An 18,058-nucleotide genomic window follows, 5' to 3' on the forward strand; every position below is an offset into this window, starting at 1 on the left:
CAGGATGGTCTCGATCTCCTGACCTCGTGATCCGCCCATCTCGGCCTCCCAAAGTGCTGGGATTACAGGCTTGAGCCACCGCGCCCGGCCGAGAAATAAAATTCTTTACAGACAAGCAAATGCTGAGAGATTTTGTCACCACCAGGCCTGCCTTACAAGAGCTCCTGAAGGAAGCCCTAAACATGGAAAGGAACAACTGGTACCAGCCACTGCAAAAACATACCAAATTGTAAAGACTATCAACACTATGAGAAACTGCATCAATAAGTAGGAAACTGCATTTTGCATAATGGGCAAAATAACCAGCTAGCATCATAATGACAGGATCAAATTCACACATAACCATATTAGCCTTAAATGTAAATGGGCTAAATGCCCCAATTAAAGCACACAGACTGGCAAATTGGATGAAGAGTCAAGATCCATCAGTGTGCTGTATTCAGGAGACTCATCTCACGTGCAAAGACACACGTAGGCTCAAAATAAAGGGATGGAGGAATATCCACCAAGCAAATGGAAAGAAAAAAAAAAGCAGAAGTTACAGTTTTAACGTCTGATAAAACAGACTTTAAACCAACAAAGATCAAAAGAGACCAGGAAGGACATTACATAATGGTAAAGGGATCAATGCAACAATAAGAGCTAACTGTCCTAAATATACATATGCACCCAATACAGGAGCACCCAGATTCATAAGGCAAGTCTTAGAGACCTACAAAGAGACTTAGGCTCCCACACAATAATAGTGGGAGACTTTAACACCCCATTGTCAATATTAGACAGATCAACGAGACAGAAAATTAACAAGGATATTCAGGACTTGAACTCAGCTCTGGACCAAGCTCCAACCCAAATCAACAGAATATACATTCTTCTCAGCACCTCATTGCACTTACTCTAAAATTAACCACATAATTGGAAGTAAAACACTCCTCAGCAAATGCAAAAGAATGGAAATCATAACAAACAGTCTCTCAGACCACAGTGCAATCAAATTAGAACTCAGGATTAAGAAACTCCCTCAAAACCACACATCTACATGGAAACTGAACACTCTGCTTCTGAATGACTAATGGGTAAATAATGAAATGAAGGCAGAAATAAAGATGTTCTTTGAAACCAGTAAGAACAAAGACACAACATACCATAATCTCTGGGACACATTTAAAGCAGTGTATAGAAGGAAATTTATAGCACTAAATGCCCACAAGAGAAAGCGGGAAAGATCTAAAATTGACACCCTAACATCACAATTAAAAGAGCTAGAGAAGCAGAATCAAACAAATTCAAAAGCTAGCAGAAGACAGGGAATAACTAAGATCAGAGCAGAACTGAAGGAGATAGAGACACGAAAAACTCTTCAAAAAAATCAGTGAATCCAGGAGCTGGGTTTTTTTTGAAAAGATCAACAAAATAAATAGACTGCTAGCAAGACTAATAAAGAGAGACAGAGAGGAGAATCAAATAAACACAATCAAAAATAATAAATGGGGTATCACCGCTGATCCCACAGAAATACAGACTACCATTAGAGAATACTATAAACACCTATATGCAAATAAACTAGAAAATCTAGAAGAAATGGATAAATTCCTGGACACATGCACTCTCCCAAGTCTAAACCAGGAAGAAGTTGAATCCCTGAATAGACCAATAACAAGTTCTGAAATTGAGGAAGTAACGAATAGTCTACTAACCAAAAAAAGTCCAGGACCAGAAGGATTCACAGCCAAATTCTACCAGAGGTACAAAGAAGAGCTGGTACCATTCCTTCTAAAATTATTCCAAACAATAGAAGAAGAGGGACTCCTCCCTAACTCATTTTATGAGGCCAGCATCATCCTGATACCAAAACATGGCAGAGACACAACAGAAAAAGAAAATTTCAGACCAATGTCCCTGATGAACATTGATGTAAAAATCCTTGGTAAAATACTGGCAAACCAAATCCAGCAGCACATCAAAAAGCTTATCCACTACGATCAAGTCAGCTTCATACCTGAGATGCAAGGCTGGTTCAACATATGCAAATCAATCAATGTGATCTATCACAGAACCAATGACAAAAACCACATGATTATCTCAATAGATAATCATGTGGTTATCTATTGAGAAGGCCTTCGATAGGCAGAGAAGGCAGAGAAGGCCTTCGATAAAATTCAACACCCCTTCATGCTAAAAACTCTCAATAAACTAGGTATTGATGGAAAGTATCTCAAAATAAAAAGAGCTATTTATGACAAACCCACAGGTAATATCATACTGAATGGGCAAAAACTGGAAGCATTCCCCTTGAAAACCAGCACAAGACAAGGATGCCCTCTCTCACCACTCCTATTCAACATAGTGTTGGAAGTTCAGGCTAGGGCAATCAGGCAAGAGAAAGAAATAAAGTCTATCCAAACAGGAAAAGAGGAAGGCAAATTGTCCCTGTTTGCAGATGACATGATTGTATATTTAGAAAACCCCACCATCTCAGCCCCAAATCTCCTTATGCTAATAAGCAACTTCAGCAGTCTGAGGAGATGAAATCAATGTGCAAAAATCACAAGCATTCCTGTATACCAATAACAGACAAACGGAGAGCCAAATCATGAGTGAACTCCCATTCACAACTGCTACTAAGAGAATAAAATAGCTAGGAATCCAACTTACAAGGGATGTGAAGGACCTTTTCAAGGAGAACTACAAACCACTGCTCAAGGAAATAAGAGAGGACAAAAGCAAATGGAAAAACATTCCATGCTCATGGATAGTAAGAATCAATATCATGAAAAAAGCTATACAGCCCAAAGTAATTTATAGGTTCAATGCTATCCCCATCAAGCTACCATTGACTTTCCTCACAGAATTCGAAAAAAATACTACTTTAAATTTCATATGAACCAAAAGAGAGCTCGTATAGCCAAGACAATTCTAAGCAAAAAGAACAAAGCTGGAGGCATCACGCTACCTGACTTCAAACTATACTACAAGGCTACAGTAACCAAAAAAGCATGGTACTGGTATCAAAACAGATATATAGACCAATGGAACAGAACAGAGGCCTCAGAAATAACACCACACATCTACAATCATCTGATCTTTGACAGACCTGGCACAAACAAGCAATGGGGAAAGGATTCCCTGTTTAATAAATGGTGTTGGGAAAACTGGCTAGCCATATGCAAAAAACTGAAACTGGACTCCTTCCTTACACCTTATACAAAAATTAACTCAAGATGGATTAAAGACTTAAACATAAGACCTAAAACCATAAAAACCCTAGAAGAAAACCTAGGACATTCAGGACATAGGCATGGGCAAAGAACTTCATGTATAAAACATCAAAAGCCATGGCAACAAAAGCCAAAATTGAGAAATGGGATCTAATTAAACTAAAGAGCTTCTACACAGCAAAATAAACTATCATCAGAGTGAATAGGCAACCTACAGAATGGGAGAAAATTTTTGCAATCTATCCATCTGACAAAGGGCTAATGTCCAGAATCTACAAAGAACTTAAACAAATTTACAACAAAAAAACAACCCCATCAAAAAGTGGGCAAAGGATATGAACAGACACTTCTTGAAAGAAAACATTTATGCAGCCAACAAACATGTGAAAAAAAGCTCATCATCACTGGTCATTAGAGAAATGCAAATCAAAACCACAATGAGATACCATCTCACGCCAGTTAGAATGGCAATTATTAAAAAGTCAGGAAACAACAGATGCTGAAGAGGATGTGGAGAAATAGGAACGCTTTTACACTGTTGGTGGGAGTGTAAATTAGTTCAAACATTGTGGAAGACAGTGTGGCGATTCCTCAAGGATCTAGAACTAGAAATACCATTTGACCCAGCAATCCCATTACTGGGTATATACCCAAAGGATTATAAATCATTCTATAAAGACACATGCACACGTGTGTTTATTGTGGCACTATCTGCAATAGCAAAGACTTGGAACCCACCCGAATGTCCATCAATGATAGACTGGATAAAGAAAATGTGGCACATACACACCATGGAATACTATGCAGCCATAAAAAAGGATGGGTTCATGTCTTTGCAGGGACATGGATGAAGCTGGAAACCATCATTCTCAGCAAACTAACACAAGAAGAGAAAACCGAACACTGCATGTTCTCACTCATAAGTGGGAGTTGAACAATGAGAACACATAGACACAGGGAGGGGAACATCACACACTGGGGCCTGTTTGGGGGTGGAGGGCTAGGGGAGGAATAGCATTAAGAGAAATACCTATGTAGGTGATGGGTTGATGGGAGGCAGCAAACCACCATGGCATGTGTAACAAACCTGCACGTTCTTTACATGTACCCCAGAACTTAAAGTATAATTTTAAAAAAAGAAAAAAATTAAGATATAGAGGGAACAAACATCATTGAAAAATTTGGCTATCTAGGACAGCCACTTCCCTAGAATGTTTTGAGTGAAATTGAGAAACATATGTGCATTATGAACTGAGCATAGCACAGCTAAAGTGTTGCTAAGTCACTTCATTTTATGAAACTTGAGAAAATAAGAATGGGGAACTTTTTAAAAATTCAGGGTCATTGACAAAGGAGCTTCATTTGAAATAGTCAGTTTATCCCCTTTTAAAGTTAGGGAGACATTGGGCTAGGCGCAGTGGCTCACGCCTATAATCCCAGCACCTTAGGAGGCCGAGGCGGGTGGATCACCTGAGGTCGGGAGTTGGAGACCAGCCTGGCCAGCATGGAGAAACCCTGTCTCTACTAAAAATACAAAAGTTAGCTGGGTGTGGTGGCACACGTCTGTAATTCCAGTAACTCGGGAGGCTGAGGCCGGAGAATCGCTTGAACCTGAGAGGCAAAGGTTTCAGTGAGCCAAGATCACCCCACTGCACTCCAGCCTGGCTGAGGGAGGGAGACTCTGTCTCAAAAAAACAAAAACAAAAACAAAAAAAAACCAAAAAAACAGTTAGGGAGATTGGGAAGCCAAGGTGGGTGGATCACTTGAGGCCAGGAGTTTGAGACCAGCCTGGCCAACATGGCAAAACCGTCTGTACAAAAAATACAAAAATTAGCTGGGCGTGGTGATGTGCGCCTATGGTCCGGCTTTTTGGTAGGCTGAGGCACAAGAATTGCTTGAACCCAGGAGGTGGAGGTTGCAGTGAGCTGAGATCATACCACTGCATTCCAGGTTGGGTGACAGAGCAAGACCCTGTTTCAAAAAAAAGTAAAAATAAAAATAAAGTTGGGGAGAGATATTGTAACACTTAAGTTAACAGCACAGATTGTACTTCATTTTGATCTCCGTGTCTTTAGGGAGGAAGGGCAGCTGGGAAGGATTGAGGAAGGGAGAAGCAAAGGTGAGTGGCAGAAGATGAGTGGAGATTACAGTAGGCCAGGAGGGGTTGGGGGGAAGGGAGGATGGAGAAGGATGGGGTAGGTTTCCAGAGGGGAGCTCAGGGAGAGAGACAGGGTGGGGCTGTGAGCTTCCACACCTGACTGGCTGCAAAGTGTTAAAATCAAAGTTACACCCACCTGGCCAGGACGCTGGTCATCTGGCTGCACATGCAGAGTGAGGGGTCTCTGTGGACCCCTGCTCTCTCTGTAGGGACCCCTCTTATAGTACCCGTCGTACAGCATATTCTCCAGATAGGCTGGGACCTCTGGTCTCAAGTACAGAGGAGGTGCTACCTCCTCTTAGTTCCCTCCTTAGATGGGGGTCCCAATTCCAAGTGAGCCCATGCAGGGACAGCAGTAGCAGTGTGAGCCTGTGGAAGTGGAGGATGCCTGTCCCACCTAATGGCATTCAGATTCCCAGTGTTCACAAAACCCTGTGCTGGTTTGTGACTCCTGATTCTAACCTTTAGTGTAACAGTTCTCATGTGGAGGGGCTGCCAGAATGAGCTGAGTGTGTGTGGGGGAGGAGTTCAAACCAGCCTCCATGTTCTGAAATGTCCCCCCTCTGACCACGTTGCTCCACTGCTCCCACCCCCAGTCTGGATTAAGTGCCTCCTCTGGGGTGCCAAAATATCCAGGCCATCTCATTACCTCAACCACATTGTATGATAATCTGTGGAACTCTGGGTTCATCTCGGCCATCAGTCAGTCCCTGGAAGCAGGAGTCATATTTTATCTACTCCTCTACCCCCAGGGCCTGGCACACAGTAGTTTATTGAATGAAGTGGGGTCCATGTGTGGCCCCCGGCTCATAGTGCACATATGAAAGCCTGGTGAAAGGTTGGCTTCAGTGCCCCTCCCTACCTGTTAGTCATCTGGACAGACCACACAGGGCAGTGGTCTTCAGATGGCCCCTGGGAAGATGCTGGATATTCTCTAGGAGAGCAAGGAGGGCCAGAAGGGCTCCTCACTTTAGCATATGAGTGCTATATAGGGAAGACCCTGGGAACCTGATTACCCAGAGTAGAGGAGGGCTGGGGAGTGCAGCAGAGTAAGGGAGGGGCCTTAGTGACTGTCAGGGGCAACCAAGGGCCATAGAGCAGGTGGAGCACCAGACAGGTGCTGGGAGGTGAGATGCTGTAACAACAGCCCAGGTGACCTGATCAACTCTTCGTCTTGTGGGCCTGGTTAGCAAGAATGTGCTTGTGTATCAGGAGGACCATCTATTTCAGGGATGACAAAACTGCTTCTGGCCCTTTGAGCCCTCAGGCTTGGCCTGGAGCTGGTGTCCTCACAGCCCCACACTCTGCTGGCTCCTTGGCAGGGGTGTGCTTCTGCCAGGTGCAAGTGTGGGTGGGGGAAGGAGGGGGTGTGCCAGCTGTGGCCTAGCAAATGCTGGTGCCCCAGGGGCTAGTGCAAGGTGCAGCAGGTGAGACAGTGGACAGACAGACCTTGGCCCATCAGGAGGAAGTGCTTTCTAACAGGGGCACCAGATCAGTTTTGTTCACACACACACTCATAGACACACTCATTCACTGTATTAGTGTGCACTTCTATAAAAATACCGGAGACTGGTAATTTATAAAGAAATGAGGTATAATTGGCTCATAGTTCTGCAGGCCGTACAGGAAGCATGGCAGCATCTGCTTCTGAGAAAGCCTCAGGGAACTTTGACTCATGGTGAAGGCAAAGTAGAAGCAGCCGTCTTACATGGTGGGAGCAGGAGGAAGAGGCAGTGAGGGCGGGTAGGGGAAGGTGCTGCACACTTTTAAATGCCCAGATCTCATGAAAACTCTATCACTAGAACAGCACCAAGGAGATGGTGCTAAACCATTCATGAAGGATCCACCCCCATGATCCAATCACCTCCCACCAGGCCCCACCTCCAACACTGGGGATTACAATTGCACGTGAGATTTGGGCAGAGACATGGATGCAAACCATGTCACGCACCCTCTGACACTTACACCCACACACCCAGTCACTCAGCTCCAACCTTCTGCCTTTACTGGCTGGGCCTTGGTTGTATAGAATGGATGCTAGATTTGGGCCTAGGGGAGGTAGAATTTCTAAAACGGCCCTCGCAGATGTCCCTCCTTAATCTCCAGATGCGGTGAATAAGATGAGTGAATATCATCACTCCTGTGATGATGTTATGGAATATGGCACAACTGACCTTAAGATGGGGGTTTATTGGTAGGTCTGATTTAATCCCATGAGCCCTTAAAAATAGAGAGCTTTCTGAGAGTAGGAGGGGAGGGCAGAGAGAGTCAAAGCAACAGCACAATGACCACTCTTGGCTTTGGAGATGAAGGGGCCTATGTGCAGGGATTGGCGTGAGGTCAGTAGGAGTTGAGAGTGACCCCTGGTCAAAGCCAGCAAGCAGCCTGGGAATTCAGCCTTATGGCCACTAGACCTGAATTCTGCTAACAACTGGAATGAACTTGGAAGTGAATTCTTTCCCAGAACCTCTAGACAAGAGCACAGTGTGGCTAACATCTTGATTTTGGCCTTTTGATACCCTGAGCATAGAGCCCAGCCAAGCCCACCCAGACTTCTCACCTATAGAACAGTGAGCTAATAAATGGCTGTTGTTTTAAGCCATCAAGTTTGTGGCAATTTGTTCTGCAGCAATAGAAAACAAATCCAGGGTCATCCTTGGGCTCCACACAGCTTTTCCAATTTCCTGAGATACAAGCTGTGGTTAACTTCCAGTTCTTCCAGGTCCAAGGGGAGTGAGCCCTGAGGAGTTAGCCCATCTGTGGCTAAACCTATCCCTCGTGCCTGCAAAGTCTGAGCTCCTTGCCTGCAGATTCTCATATGTGACAATCTGGAGCTCATCTGAAGACCAAGGTTGTCGCCATAATGGATATCCCCAGGAAGGAGAATTCTTTGGGCACCACTTTGTGGGGACTAACTTCCTCACTGGGGCAGAAGAACATTCCCAGGATAAGCCTGGTAGGCCGTTGGCTTAGGCAGTCTCCCAGCATTTGGGTTGTAGTGTTTGTGTGTGTGTGTTTTAACCTTTCTTAGCTGTTGCTCACCTTAGATGTCACCTGTTGCTTCTTGTTGGTAGGGCCAGACCTCAGGCAGCCTTGGCTGAGGCATTTGGGGGTGAGGTTGCATGGAAATAAAAACAGTGACCTGGCAGGCATTTGAGTGACACAGAAATCAGAATCTCATGCATCTCAGCTGAGGTCAGAATGTGTTGGGGAGCCCGAAGTAACGGCTCTTCCTCTGGGTGTGAACATCCAAAAGATGCCAAAGGGAGAACCTCACCCTCAAGGTGAATCTGCCTGTGAGGAGTGACTGACAAGGTGGCATCCCTGGGGTAGGATGCTTGACTGAGCTCCATTTGATGGAGGACAGACCAGGGAAAGCTGAGGCTGGGGGCTCCCAGGGCTCAGGTTGAGTTTCCCGAAGCAGCCCAGTGTGTCTCTTAGCAAGACCAGAGGCAAGGGGAAGGTGAATTCCTAAAAAGGAGCCACCTCTGTCTTTCAGGTTAAAATAACCTTGTCCCAAAGATGTGATAACACGGTGTAGGCAGGTGAGAACCAGAGGACCATGGCAAGCACTGGGTGTGAAAACACAGGAGGAAAACTGTGGTTCTTGAAAACTCGGCAGTGAGGAGACCTGGCCACAGGCCAAGAGGAGGAGAGCTGCTTCCAGGTGAGCCCTGAAACCTATTTGGGGATCAACCGATTTCTCCAGGCCTGTAGGTATCACACTGGTACCTGGAGAGGAGAAGGGCTCTGGTGGGTCACAGTTGTTACTGAGTCCTTGCTGGTGGCTGTGGTTGTGGTAGAATAAGCACTTAGGAAGCTACTGGGCCCGTGGCACAAGGTAGGGCAGGTAGTCAACTGGTTTCTGGCATTGGGCACTGTGGGCTGGCACTGTGGGGAGGCCGGGTTCCACTGGAGGCAGAAAGAAACATGAGGTGGCAGAAGAGTACTAATGGCCTCATCTTAATGCTGGGTAATTCTCTTCCTGGAGAAGAGACTTGTGGTGACATCATCTGATGTCTATTTCATGAATGAGGAAAGTGGAGTCATCACAAATCAGCCTTGCAAATAAGCATGGGCTTGTGGCAATTTAAACCAACCTTGGGCCCAAGAGCCAGTGTACTCATCTTTTGGTGCCAAGGCAACAGGTCCAGAGGGACCTGCATTTGGTGCTGATCAATCCCTCTCCCCAAACAGAGGTACATATCTGTGCTTGCTCCAGCAGCGGCAGCCAGGATGGCACACAGCAGGCTAGAGGAAGGAGCAGCAGGGGTGGAGGCTGGATGGAGCAGCCACTGTGCCATGTGACTTTGTGCCAGCCCTTTCCCATCTCTGGGAAAGTGTCTGTGAGAAGCAGGCTGATCTTGTAGATCTCCTTGGCACCCAGTAGGTCTGCTGCCAGCCATGGGGCCTATGATGCCTGTAAGCTTGGATGGCGGTCGCTAGTCCACGGGGGTCCTGAGCACTCTCTCTACTCCTTCTTTGTAAAACAAGGAGATTGGACTCATTAAGCATCCCTGTCTCTTCTGGCTCCAATGCCCCAAATGTCTAGCTGTGTGAAATGCAGTGTGCTTGTCTGTCTGTGACCCTATTCCTGGTCCTTTCTGAGACTGTTCATATGTTGGGACTGAGAGTTTGTGTTATCTGAAGCTAGCATGCTGTCCACACTGTGGGGAAAGCCCACATGATTTGCTATTGTCCTCCCCTCTAGTGCCTGTGGTTTTAGAGCCCATGCAGTGTGGTCTGCCATTTGTCTGTCTCTCTCCTGGGACATTTGCCTGCTTTAATCTTCTGTGGGCTGTGCAAACAGCCCTGAGTGGTGCATGGTGACCACAGGTAGGGGTGTCTGGAGGGCTGTGTTCCATCTCATGCAGACATGTGTAAGAGGAAGGCATGAATAATTAGAAACGTCTTAATGGTAGGGCCAGCACCAGTGATTAATCATAGCAAAATTCTCCTGCCACACACACAGCAGAGTCTTTATCATTCGCCCCAATTAGCTGCTGATGTCTCCCACTTTTCCTTGTCCTTGGCTCTTAGAAAGAAAAGTTTCAAGATGATTCGGTCCCAGTCCCTGTCTCTGCAAATGCCGACACAGCAAGATTGGAAGGGCCCCCCGGCAGCCAGTCCGGCCATGTCTCCCACAACCCCTGTGGTCACTGGAGCCACTTCCCAGCCCACGCCAGCACCCTATGCCATGCCTGAGTTCCAGCGGGTCACCATCAGCGGAGATTACTGTGCCGGGGTAAGGCGTCGGTGGGAGTGTTGAATGTGCCTTGCGTACAGAGGCCAGGGGCCTCATGGGCCACAGGGTCGTGCCCACCTCTGGAGCCTGGTCCTGTCCGTGGGTGTCTGGGAGAAGGCAAAGAGGAGGCACAGGAGGCAAGGAGGGTCCTAGCAGAGGTTGTGGGGTGTGAGTGTGGTGTCTCAGTGGCTGCCTGTTCCCTGTGAGGAGGGCCTTGGGGTGCAGGCTGGCACACTGTGTCTGTGGCTTGTAACTTCCACATGTTCTCTAAGTCTAGAAAGCTGGAATTGGTCCCTGTAGCCCGATGGAAAGGTGCCAGCTTGGGCCTTTCAGTGTTGCCAAATGTTTAGTAGATTCAAAGTAATGGTACTGAACAGTTTTTGTGAAATTAGTTGTTGCTAAATCATCTCTTCTTACATGTAGGTTCAGTACCCTTAAATATAGGCTAGATCCCCCTAGCTGGGAAGAGAGAATCTTGTTTAGAAATTGAGCAAATTGGTTTACACTAAGTGAGTTAATGCAGTCACTGAAAATGTGCTAATTTCACCTGATTGGATGATGCATTTTTTATGCATGCCTACTTCTTGGAGAGAAATATCACTGAGTTAGTGCCAGGGTTAAGTTTGGCTCCAGTGCCCTGGCCCCAACTCACTACTTACGCCTCAGTTGGCTTCGTTAGTCTCTCTTTTTAACAGTAGCTGAGAAAATATGGTGAATCCAAGACAGCAATGCAACTTATTGCTCTTCCTATAAAACATCCCCTAGCTTTCAAAAATTTTTTGGTTGTATGTAATGGAGAACACTTGCATATGGTACAACATTTAAAAGATACAAAAATGGTATCAATTCAGCCACCCATTCTCCTCCTCAGAGGCAACCACTGGTTTTGGTTTCTTATGTATTCTCACATATATGGTCTATGTACCTACAATTATTTATGCATACATAGTTTATTTACTTATTTTTATAAAAATCATAGTTTACAATATACATTATACTGCATCTTACATTTTCCACTTCACAATACATCTTAAAGATAATGCATATCAATATATACATAACTTCTTTGTCCTTTTAAAAAATATGTACATAGTATTCCTTTGTGAGGAGGTGTCATAGTTTATTTTAATTAAGTTCCCATGGTTGGGAGTTTAGATTGGATTGAGAAAAATGCAGGCCTTGTCTGGATATTAGCATCTTGACCATGAGTCTTTGGTGTTCACCCAGCCTCAGGCAGGTGGGCAGAGCATTGGAAAGCAAGAGTCGAGGTGGGCCGACCACCAGCTGAACGGGAGGACATCAGCCCGTAGCATGTACTAACATGTGCTAGCTTCTTTCTCCTAGTCTCCTGGCTGGCACAGAGTAGTACATGGAGCACCTGAACTGGGCAATTGGTCCTCAGAAAGCTAAGTGTCCATGAGAGGCAGGCTGATCTTGCAGATCTCCTTGGCACGCAGTAGGTCTGCTGCCAGCCATGGGTCCTGTGATGCCTATAAATTTGGCTGGTGGCCACTAGTCCACAGGGGTCCTGAGTATCCTCTCTGATGTCCTTAGCCATGGCCTGAGCCCCTGTCATGCTGAGTCCATTGGTTGTCCAGAGAAAGTGTTTGGCTTTGTTGTTGGCAGGGACGTATTTTTGTCTAAGATGTCTGTGTCTGCTCACCTATTCCTGCTGCTCTCAGAAGCCATCCACTGGAAGGTATAAAAGGAATTCACATACCCTATGGGGACATTTGGAGGCAGGAAAGGAGAATCTACCACTGTAACAAAAAGCAAGAAGTAGTATTTAGTAAAAGTATAAAAACATGCATAGGAAAAATATATTCAGACTTCTTCCCTCTGAGGATGGGGTAGGGAGGAGGGTAGAGTTTTAGCTGTATCTGTGATGATTTATTTCTTTAAACTTGTGAGAAATTTGAAAGAATTATGCTAAATATTAATATTGTCAGCTATAGAGTATAGATTATATTATCTTTGGTGCCTGTGTGTATGTTTAAAATATTGCAAAATTAAAAATGATGATTTTATTAAAGCAGAGGGGAACACTTTCAGGCCCCAGCCTTCCCTCCTCTGGGCTATACCAGCATGTGGTGCTTCCCTCTGCTGCACCCCTTACCGCGCATTGTGTCTGTTTGGCCACTTGTCTCCCCAAGCATTTTTCTGTGATTCTCATCCTTCCCAAACAGACTAAAATTAATGAGCCCGTTGGAAGGTGGGAATTTATCTCATTCATCTTTGAATATGAGGCTGCTCTGGTAAAGCAGAACATCCTTAGGCTTTGGGACTCAATCAGGTTAGGGTCTGAAATTTGACTTTGTAGCTTCCTGGCAAGTGATTTATCCTCCCTGGGCCTCAGTTTTCCCATTTGCAAAATGGGTTGCAGTAAGGAGCAAAATGAAATCTATGGAAAGGTCTGGCACATAACACATGACAATGGGTCTTGTTGCCTGGATGAGTTGGGTGATTAACAGATTTAATCAGAAGTGTAGGGTTGGCAAAGAAGCAGGCTGAGCATGCAGAATTTGCTTTTGCTTTTTGTTTTGTTTCGACATGAAGGACACATGAATTTTATCAACTGAAAATGATGGCGCTCATCGCCTTCACGGGTAGGACTCAGGCTTTGTCCCTTCATGGGCCTGGTGCAAAAACAGACTTTTGGCTTAATTAGCTGAATGTGAAACCAGCTTCTGGGTGTGCAGGCTGGAGCACTTATCTCTCTTCCAACGACCCTCACTCCTCCTGTGTCTCCTGTGTTGGGGGTCTCCAAGACCATTCCCAGGTTGGATGATTCACCAGGAGGACTCACAGGACTCTGCATATAGCTGTACTTACAGCTCTCATTTATTACAGTGAAAGGATACAGAGCAAATCAGCAAAGGGAGAGATACATGGAAGACACGAGGTGCAAGCTTCCAAGGTCCTCTCCCAGCGGAGTCATCAGAACTTACCGAATACCTTCAGCATCACATTGTGACAGCACACGTGGGAAGTGTTGTTTACCAGGGAAGCTCATGAGAGATTCCGTGCCCAGGGTTTTCACTGAGGCTGGTCACACATCTGCATAGCAGATCTCAAATTCCAGGCTCCCAGAAGGAAAGCAGGTGTCCAACATGAACCATATTGTTTGCACAAATAGTTTAGGTGCAATGAACCACTCTTACTAGTCAGGGAGTGGTGAGAACCCTCCTGAAATCCAGGTTCCCAGATACCAGGCAAGGGCCAGTCTTACAAGCACATCTTTCCAAGGATGGCAGTCTCAGGCATGCTGCGTGAACCCTTTCCTGCCTGCCTCCCTTCTGCAGATCACTTTGGAGGACTACGAGCAGGCAGCCAAGAGCCTGGCCAAGGCCCTAATGATCCGGGAGAAATATGCAAGGCTCGCCTACCACCGCTTCCCGCGGATCACATCCCAGTACCTGGGTCATCCGCGGGCAGATACTGCACCTCTGAAAGAGGGCCTTCCAGGTATGGAGCTCTGGCTGGAGGTTGGGTCCCAACTGTGGGTGGACCGAGAGCCACTCAGGGCTTTTTGTTGGCTTGATCTATTTCCCCTGATGGTATTTTAAGAGGACAGTGTTCTTGCATTGACTTCTCCCACACTGATGTTTGATGGTTCCCCCAAGGATTGATTGTATGTGTACCGTATGCCTCACCTGTGCAGAGCTGAACTGTTGAAGTTAAGAGAGAGAAGTGAAAGACAGTCCTTGTTCTTAGGAGTCCATCAGGGAGACAGGCAGTCTCATGTGGGATTTTTTTTTTTTTTTTTTGAGATAGGGTCTTGCTCTGTTGCTCAGGCTGGCATGCAGTGGTGCAATCACTGCTCACAGCAGCCTAATCTCCTGGGATCAAGCAATCCTACCACCTCAGCTTCTCGAGTAGCTGGTATCCAAAGGCACACACCACCACACCCAGCTAATTAAAAAAATATTATTATGTTTTGTAGAGATGGGGGTCTTACCATGTTGCCCAGGCTGGTCTCAAACTCCTGGACTCAAGTGATCCTCCTGCCCTGGCCTCCCAAAGTGCTGGGATTATAGACGTGAGCCACTGTGCCCGGCCTCATGTGGCATATTTAAAAGAACACAATCAGGCAGTAAATACCAAATTGGTGGCAGGGTGGACTGGGGAGGGAGCAGGAACAGAGGGCATGTTCCCTGGGAAGATGATGTAGGCTCTGGTGTCAAACACAGCTGCATTTGTATCTGGCCTCCATCAATTTCTTGGGATTTGGGGAAAGATATTTCTCTAAGCCTCACTTTGTAAAATGTAATCTATAAAATGGAAATGCAAATAATATCTATCTCCAAGAGCTGTCGTGAGGATTAAACAGGAGAATACATGTCAAGTACTCAGTTCAGTTCTGGCATCTAGTGAGTATTCAGTAAGTGGTAGCTGCATTTATGCTGCCGAGTTCAGGGAAGGGGAGATCCGAGAGGTCTGAGTGGTTTCCTCATGAAGCCTAGCCGTGAAGGACCTAACAGCAGCAGCGGCGGTAATGAGGACAATAGGAAACCCCACTCCTGAAAGTTGGTGGTGGGGGGACACATAAGGGCCCTGGTGGTCTCCATCAGTGCCTGGGACCCTGGCTGCCTCTGGGGGTAGCTGGTGGTGCCAAGTTGCCCCAGTCTCTGGTTCTCTTGAATTTCAAGTCCTGTACTTTGAACATCTGGGGCCCTAGGTAAATTTCAGCCCTTTGAGTCCATTTCCCTATCTGAGGGAAGTGGATCCTACCATCTCAGTTTTGGCAAAGACAGACAGAAATGACTGTCAAATGTGTACTTTACGTGGACAGAGGACCCCCGTGTTCTGGGCATGAGTATGGGGAAGAGGAGCAACTTCCGAGTGTGCAGGCTGTAGCTTTACCTGGAGCTTGAACTGCCTGCATCTCACAGACTGCTGCATGCATTAGGCCTCCTGAGCTGGCCTGTGACCATACCTGATGGGGCACGTCCCTCTCCACCTCTGCCTGCATCAGCCCCTTTGTAGCTCCTTACATGTACTCTAGGGATGGTCTGTTCCTTCCAAGCACGGATGGAGGAGGCCCAGGCAGGTCACTCTGCCTTGGCAACTTCCTTTGATGCAGATCTTGAGGTTTGCTCCTGCCTATGCCGGCAGCTGAGCAGCTGATCCCGGATGGTGCCGACTGAGCTGCATGGAGTTGAAGCCTCCAGCTCCACTGATATTTGGCATCAATACATTCCTTAGGGACAGAGTTTATCAAGAGTCAGGAAAACTAATTATGAGAATAATAAGAATAATATCCTATAATTCATTATTTGTAGTACATTACTCTTTATGAAGAATTTTCCTGTACACACTATTGCAACCCTCACAGCAGCCTGTTAAGGCAGGGGGTGTTATCTTCAGATGAGGAGATAGGCTCAGAGAGGTAAAGGAGTTTGCTGAAAGTCTCACAGCAGGGAAATTGCATAGAGGAGTTTTCTGCCTCCTGTTGGCTAATTCTAACCTTAACCTATAGTGGTGGGGAGCAGATGGCTTTATCATTGGCATTCCCCGCTCTGAGAGAGACAAGTTCCCTATCCTTTGCTCCTTTGGGGAGGGAGTAGCTTCTTTAGCCCCTCAGCTGGCCTGGCCCAGGACACTTATTCCCACTGGGCAGTCCAGGTGCAATCTGTTCTCTTCCTGGGAGAAGATACCGCTGCCCTTCTTAATATTCCTGGGATCTCTGAAGTGCTGAGGAAAATGAAGCCCATTTCAGTTAAATTTTAAAAAATTGTTGAAGTGCTAGCCATGTGCCAGGGACTGTTCTAGACACGTAGCAGTAAACAGCACAAATTAAAGTCTCTGCCTGCATGGAATTTCTGTTGGAGTGGAGAAGACGTCATATCTGAGATAAAGAAGTGACATGGTTTGACATGGTGGTAAGTGCTGGGAAGGAAGCAGGGAAGAGCACATCAGATGCAGGGCCGGTGTGGGGTTGGATTTTGGGCAGGAAGACCAGGGCAGGCCTCTGTGTCTTTTGAACCCATGGGGGGGCACTTTGCCATCTCTCAATCCTGTTTTGCAGACTTCCACCCTCCTCCACTGCCCCAGGAAGACCCCTACTGCCTGGACGATGCACCCCCCAACCTGGATTACTTGGTCCACATGCAGGGGGGCATTCTCTTCGTGTATGATAACAAGAAGATGCTGGAGCGCCAGGAACCGCACAGCCTGCCCTACCCTGACCTGGAGACGTACACGGTGGACATGAGCCACATCCTGGCTCTCATCACCGATGGCCCCACGTAAGCCAGCTTCTCCGCAGCTGCCTCTCTTTGCACAGGTGCTGTTCTGTAGGAAGGAGATAAGAAAGGCCTTACCCCTCTGCCCTGGGGTCCTCTGTACTTAAAGCATCCCAGAAAGAGTGCGGTTTCTCCTTTCCTCAGTGCTTTGTGGGTTTCTGCAACAGTTTTCCTTCATAGGCTGGCATAGCCTTAGACTTGGTAGTCTCTGTCCCCGCCTCCTTTTCTTTTTGAGACAGCATCTTGCTCTGTTGCCCAGGCTGGAGTGCAGTGGTATGATCTTGGCTCACTGTAGCCTCTGCCTCCTGGGTTGAAGTGATTCTTTTGCCTCAGCCTCCCGAGTAGCTGGGACTACAGGCAAGTGTCACCATGGCTAATTTTTACATTTTTAGTAGAGACAGGAGTTTCACCATGTTGCCTAGGCTGGTCTCAAACTCCAGAGCTCAGGTAATACACCCAACTCAGCCTTCCAAAGTGCTGGGATTATGGGTGTAAGCCACCATGCCCGGCCTCCTTGTCCCTTCTGCATGCATAGTGTGGAGCCTCTGCTTGCTGGTGGCCACCCAGGTGCCTCTGAATGTCTGTCATCCGTCTCCCCAGGCAGGACAGCAGCCTTGCAGAGAGTTACCGGCCCAGAGCATAACTGTATTTGGTGAGGAGTGATGAAGACATTGCTTCAGGCCTTGGATTTTCTGGGTTTCTGAAGAGGAGCATGCAGCGAGCCTGGGGAACTTTGCTCATGGGCATGATGCCCCATGATGCTTGTGGGCTTGGCTCCAGCTAACCTGGTGGGCAGCCATCTTTCTGAATTTGGCCCCCTCACTTCTTGGTGGGCACTTAGGCTGATCAGTAATGCCCGGACCCAGTAAGCCTCAGAGTGGCTGTGCTGGGAGTGGGAGTCTGGGTGAGGGGAGGTGCTGGTCACTCCTGAGGACCTTCTCTCTGGTTTTCTGGGAATCCTGTGATGCCAGTCTCCAAAGTGGCATAGTGAGCCCAAGGTTGATGGGCAGCATGACTCTTAGTCCTCCCTGATCTGAGGGCAGAACTAAGGCATGGGAAGGGCAGGGGCGGTTCCTTGCAGGCTGTCCTCAGCTAGGTGTGCAGGCAGTGGCTGTCCCATCTAGGGGGTTGTGAGGATCCTGCCTGGGGAGAGAGACTGAGTGAGGCGGCGTTTAAACTCCCTTCTGACTC

General features: G+C 46.9%; 1 protein-coding gene across 4 annotated transcripts in view; it reads left to right on the forward strand.

The window, feature by feature from the left end:
- The window catches only part of AMPD3 (adenosine monophosphate deaminase 3), a 55,791-nt gene that overhangs the window by 17,212 nt on the left and 20,521 nt on the right, over positions 1–18,058 (forward strand). For all 4 annotated transcript variants that reach the window (XM_011947631.1, XM_011947630.1, XM_011947632.1 and 1 more), the window contains 3 exons: positions 10,418–10,622; positions 13,925–14,087; positions 16,651–16,870. In XM_011947631.1, the coding sequence (XP_011803021.1) occupies positions 10,418–10,622; positions 13,925–14,087; positions 16,651–16,870 (588 nt within the window). The remainder of the gene's footprint in view (positions 1–10,417; positions 10,623–13,924; positions 14,088–16,650; positions 16,871–18,058) is intronic.

This window comes from Colobus angolensis, unplaced genomic scaffold, assembly GCF_000951035.1.
Source record: "Colobus angolensis palliatus isolate OR3802 unplaced genomic scaffold, Cang.pa_1.0 Scaffold269, whole genome shotgun sequence".
Taxonomy (NCBI): Eukaryota; Metazoa; Chordata; class Mammalia; order Primates; family Cercopithecidae; genus Colobus; species Colobus angolensis.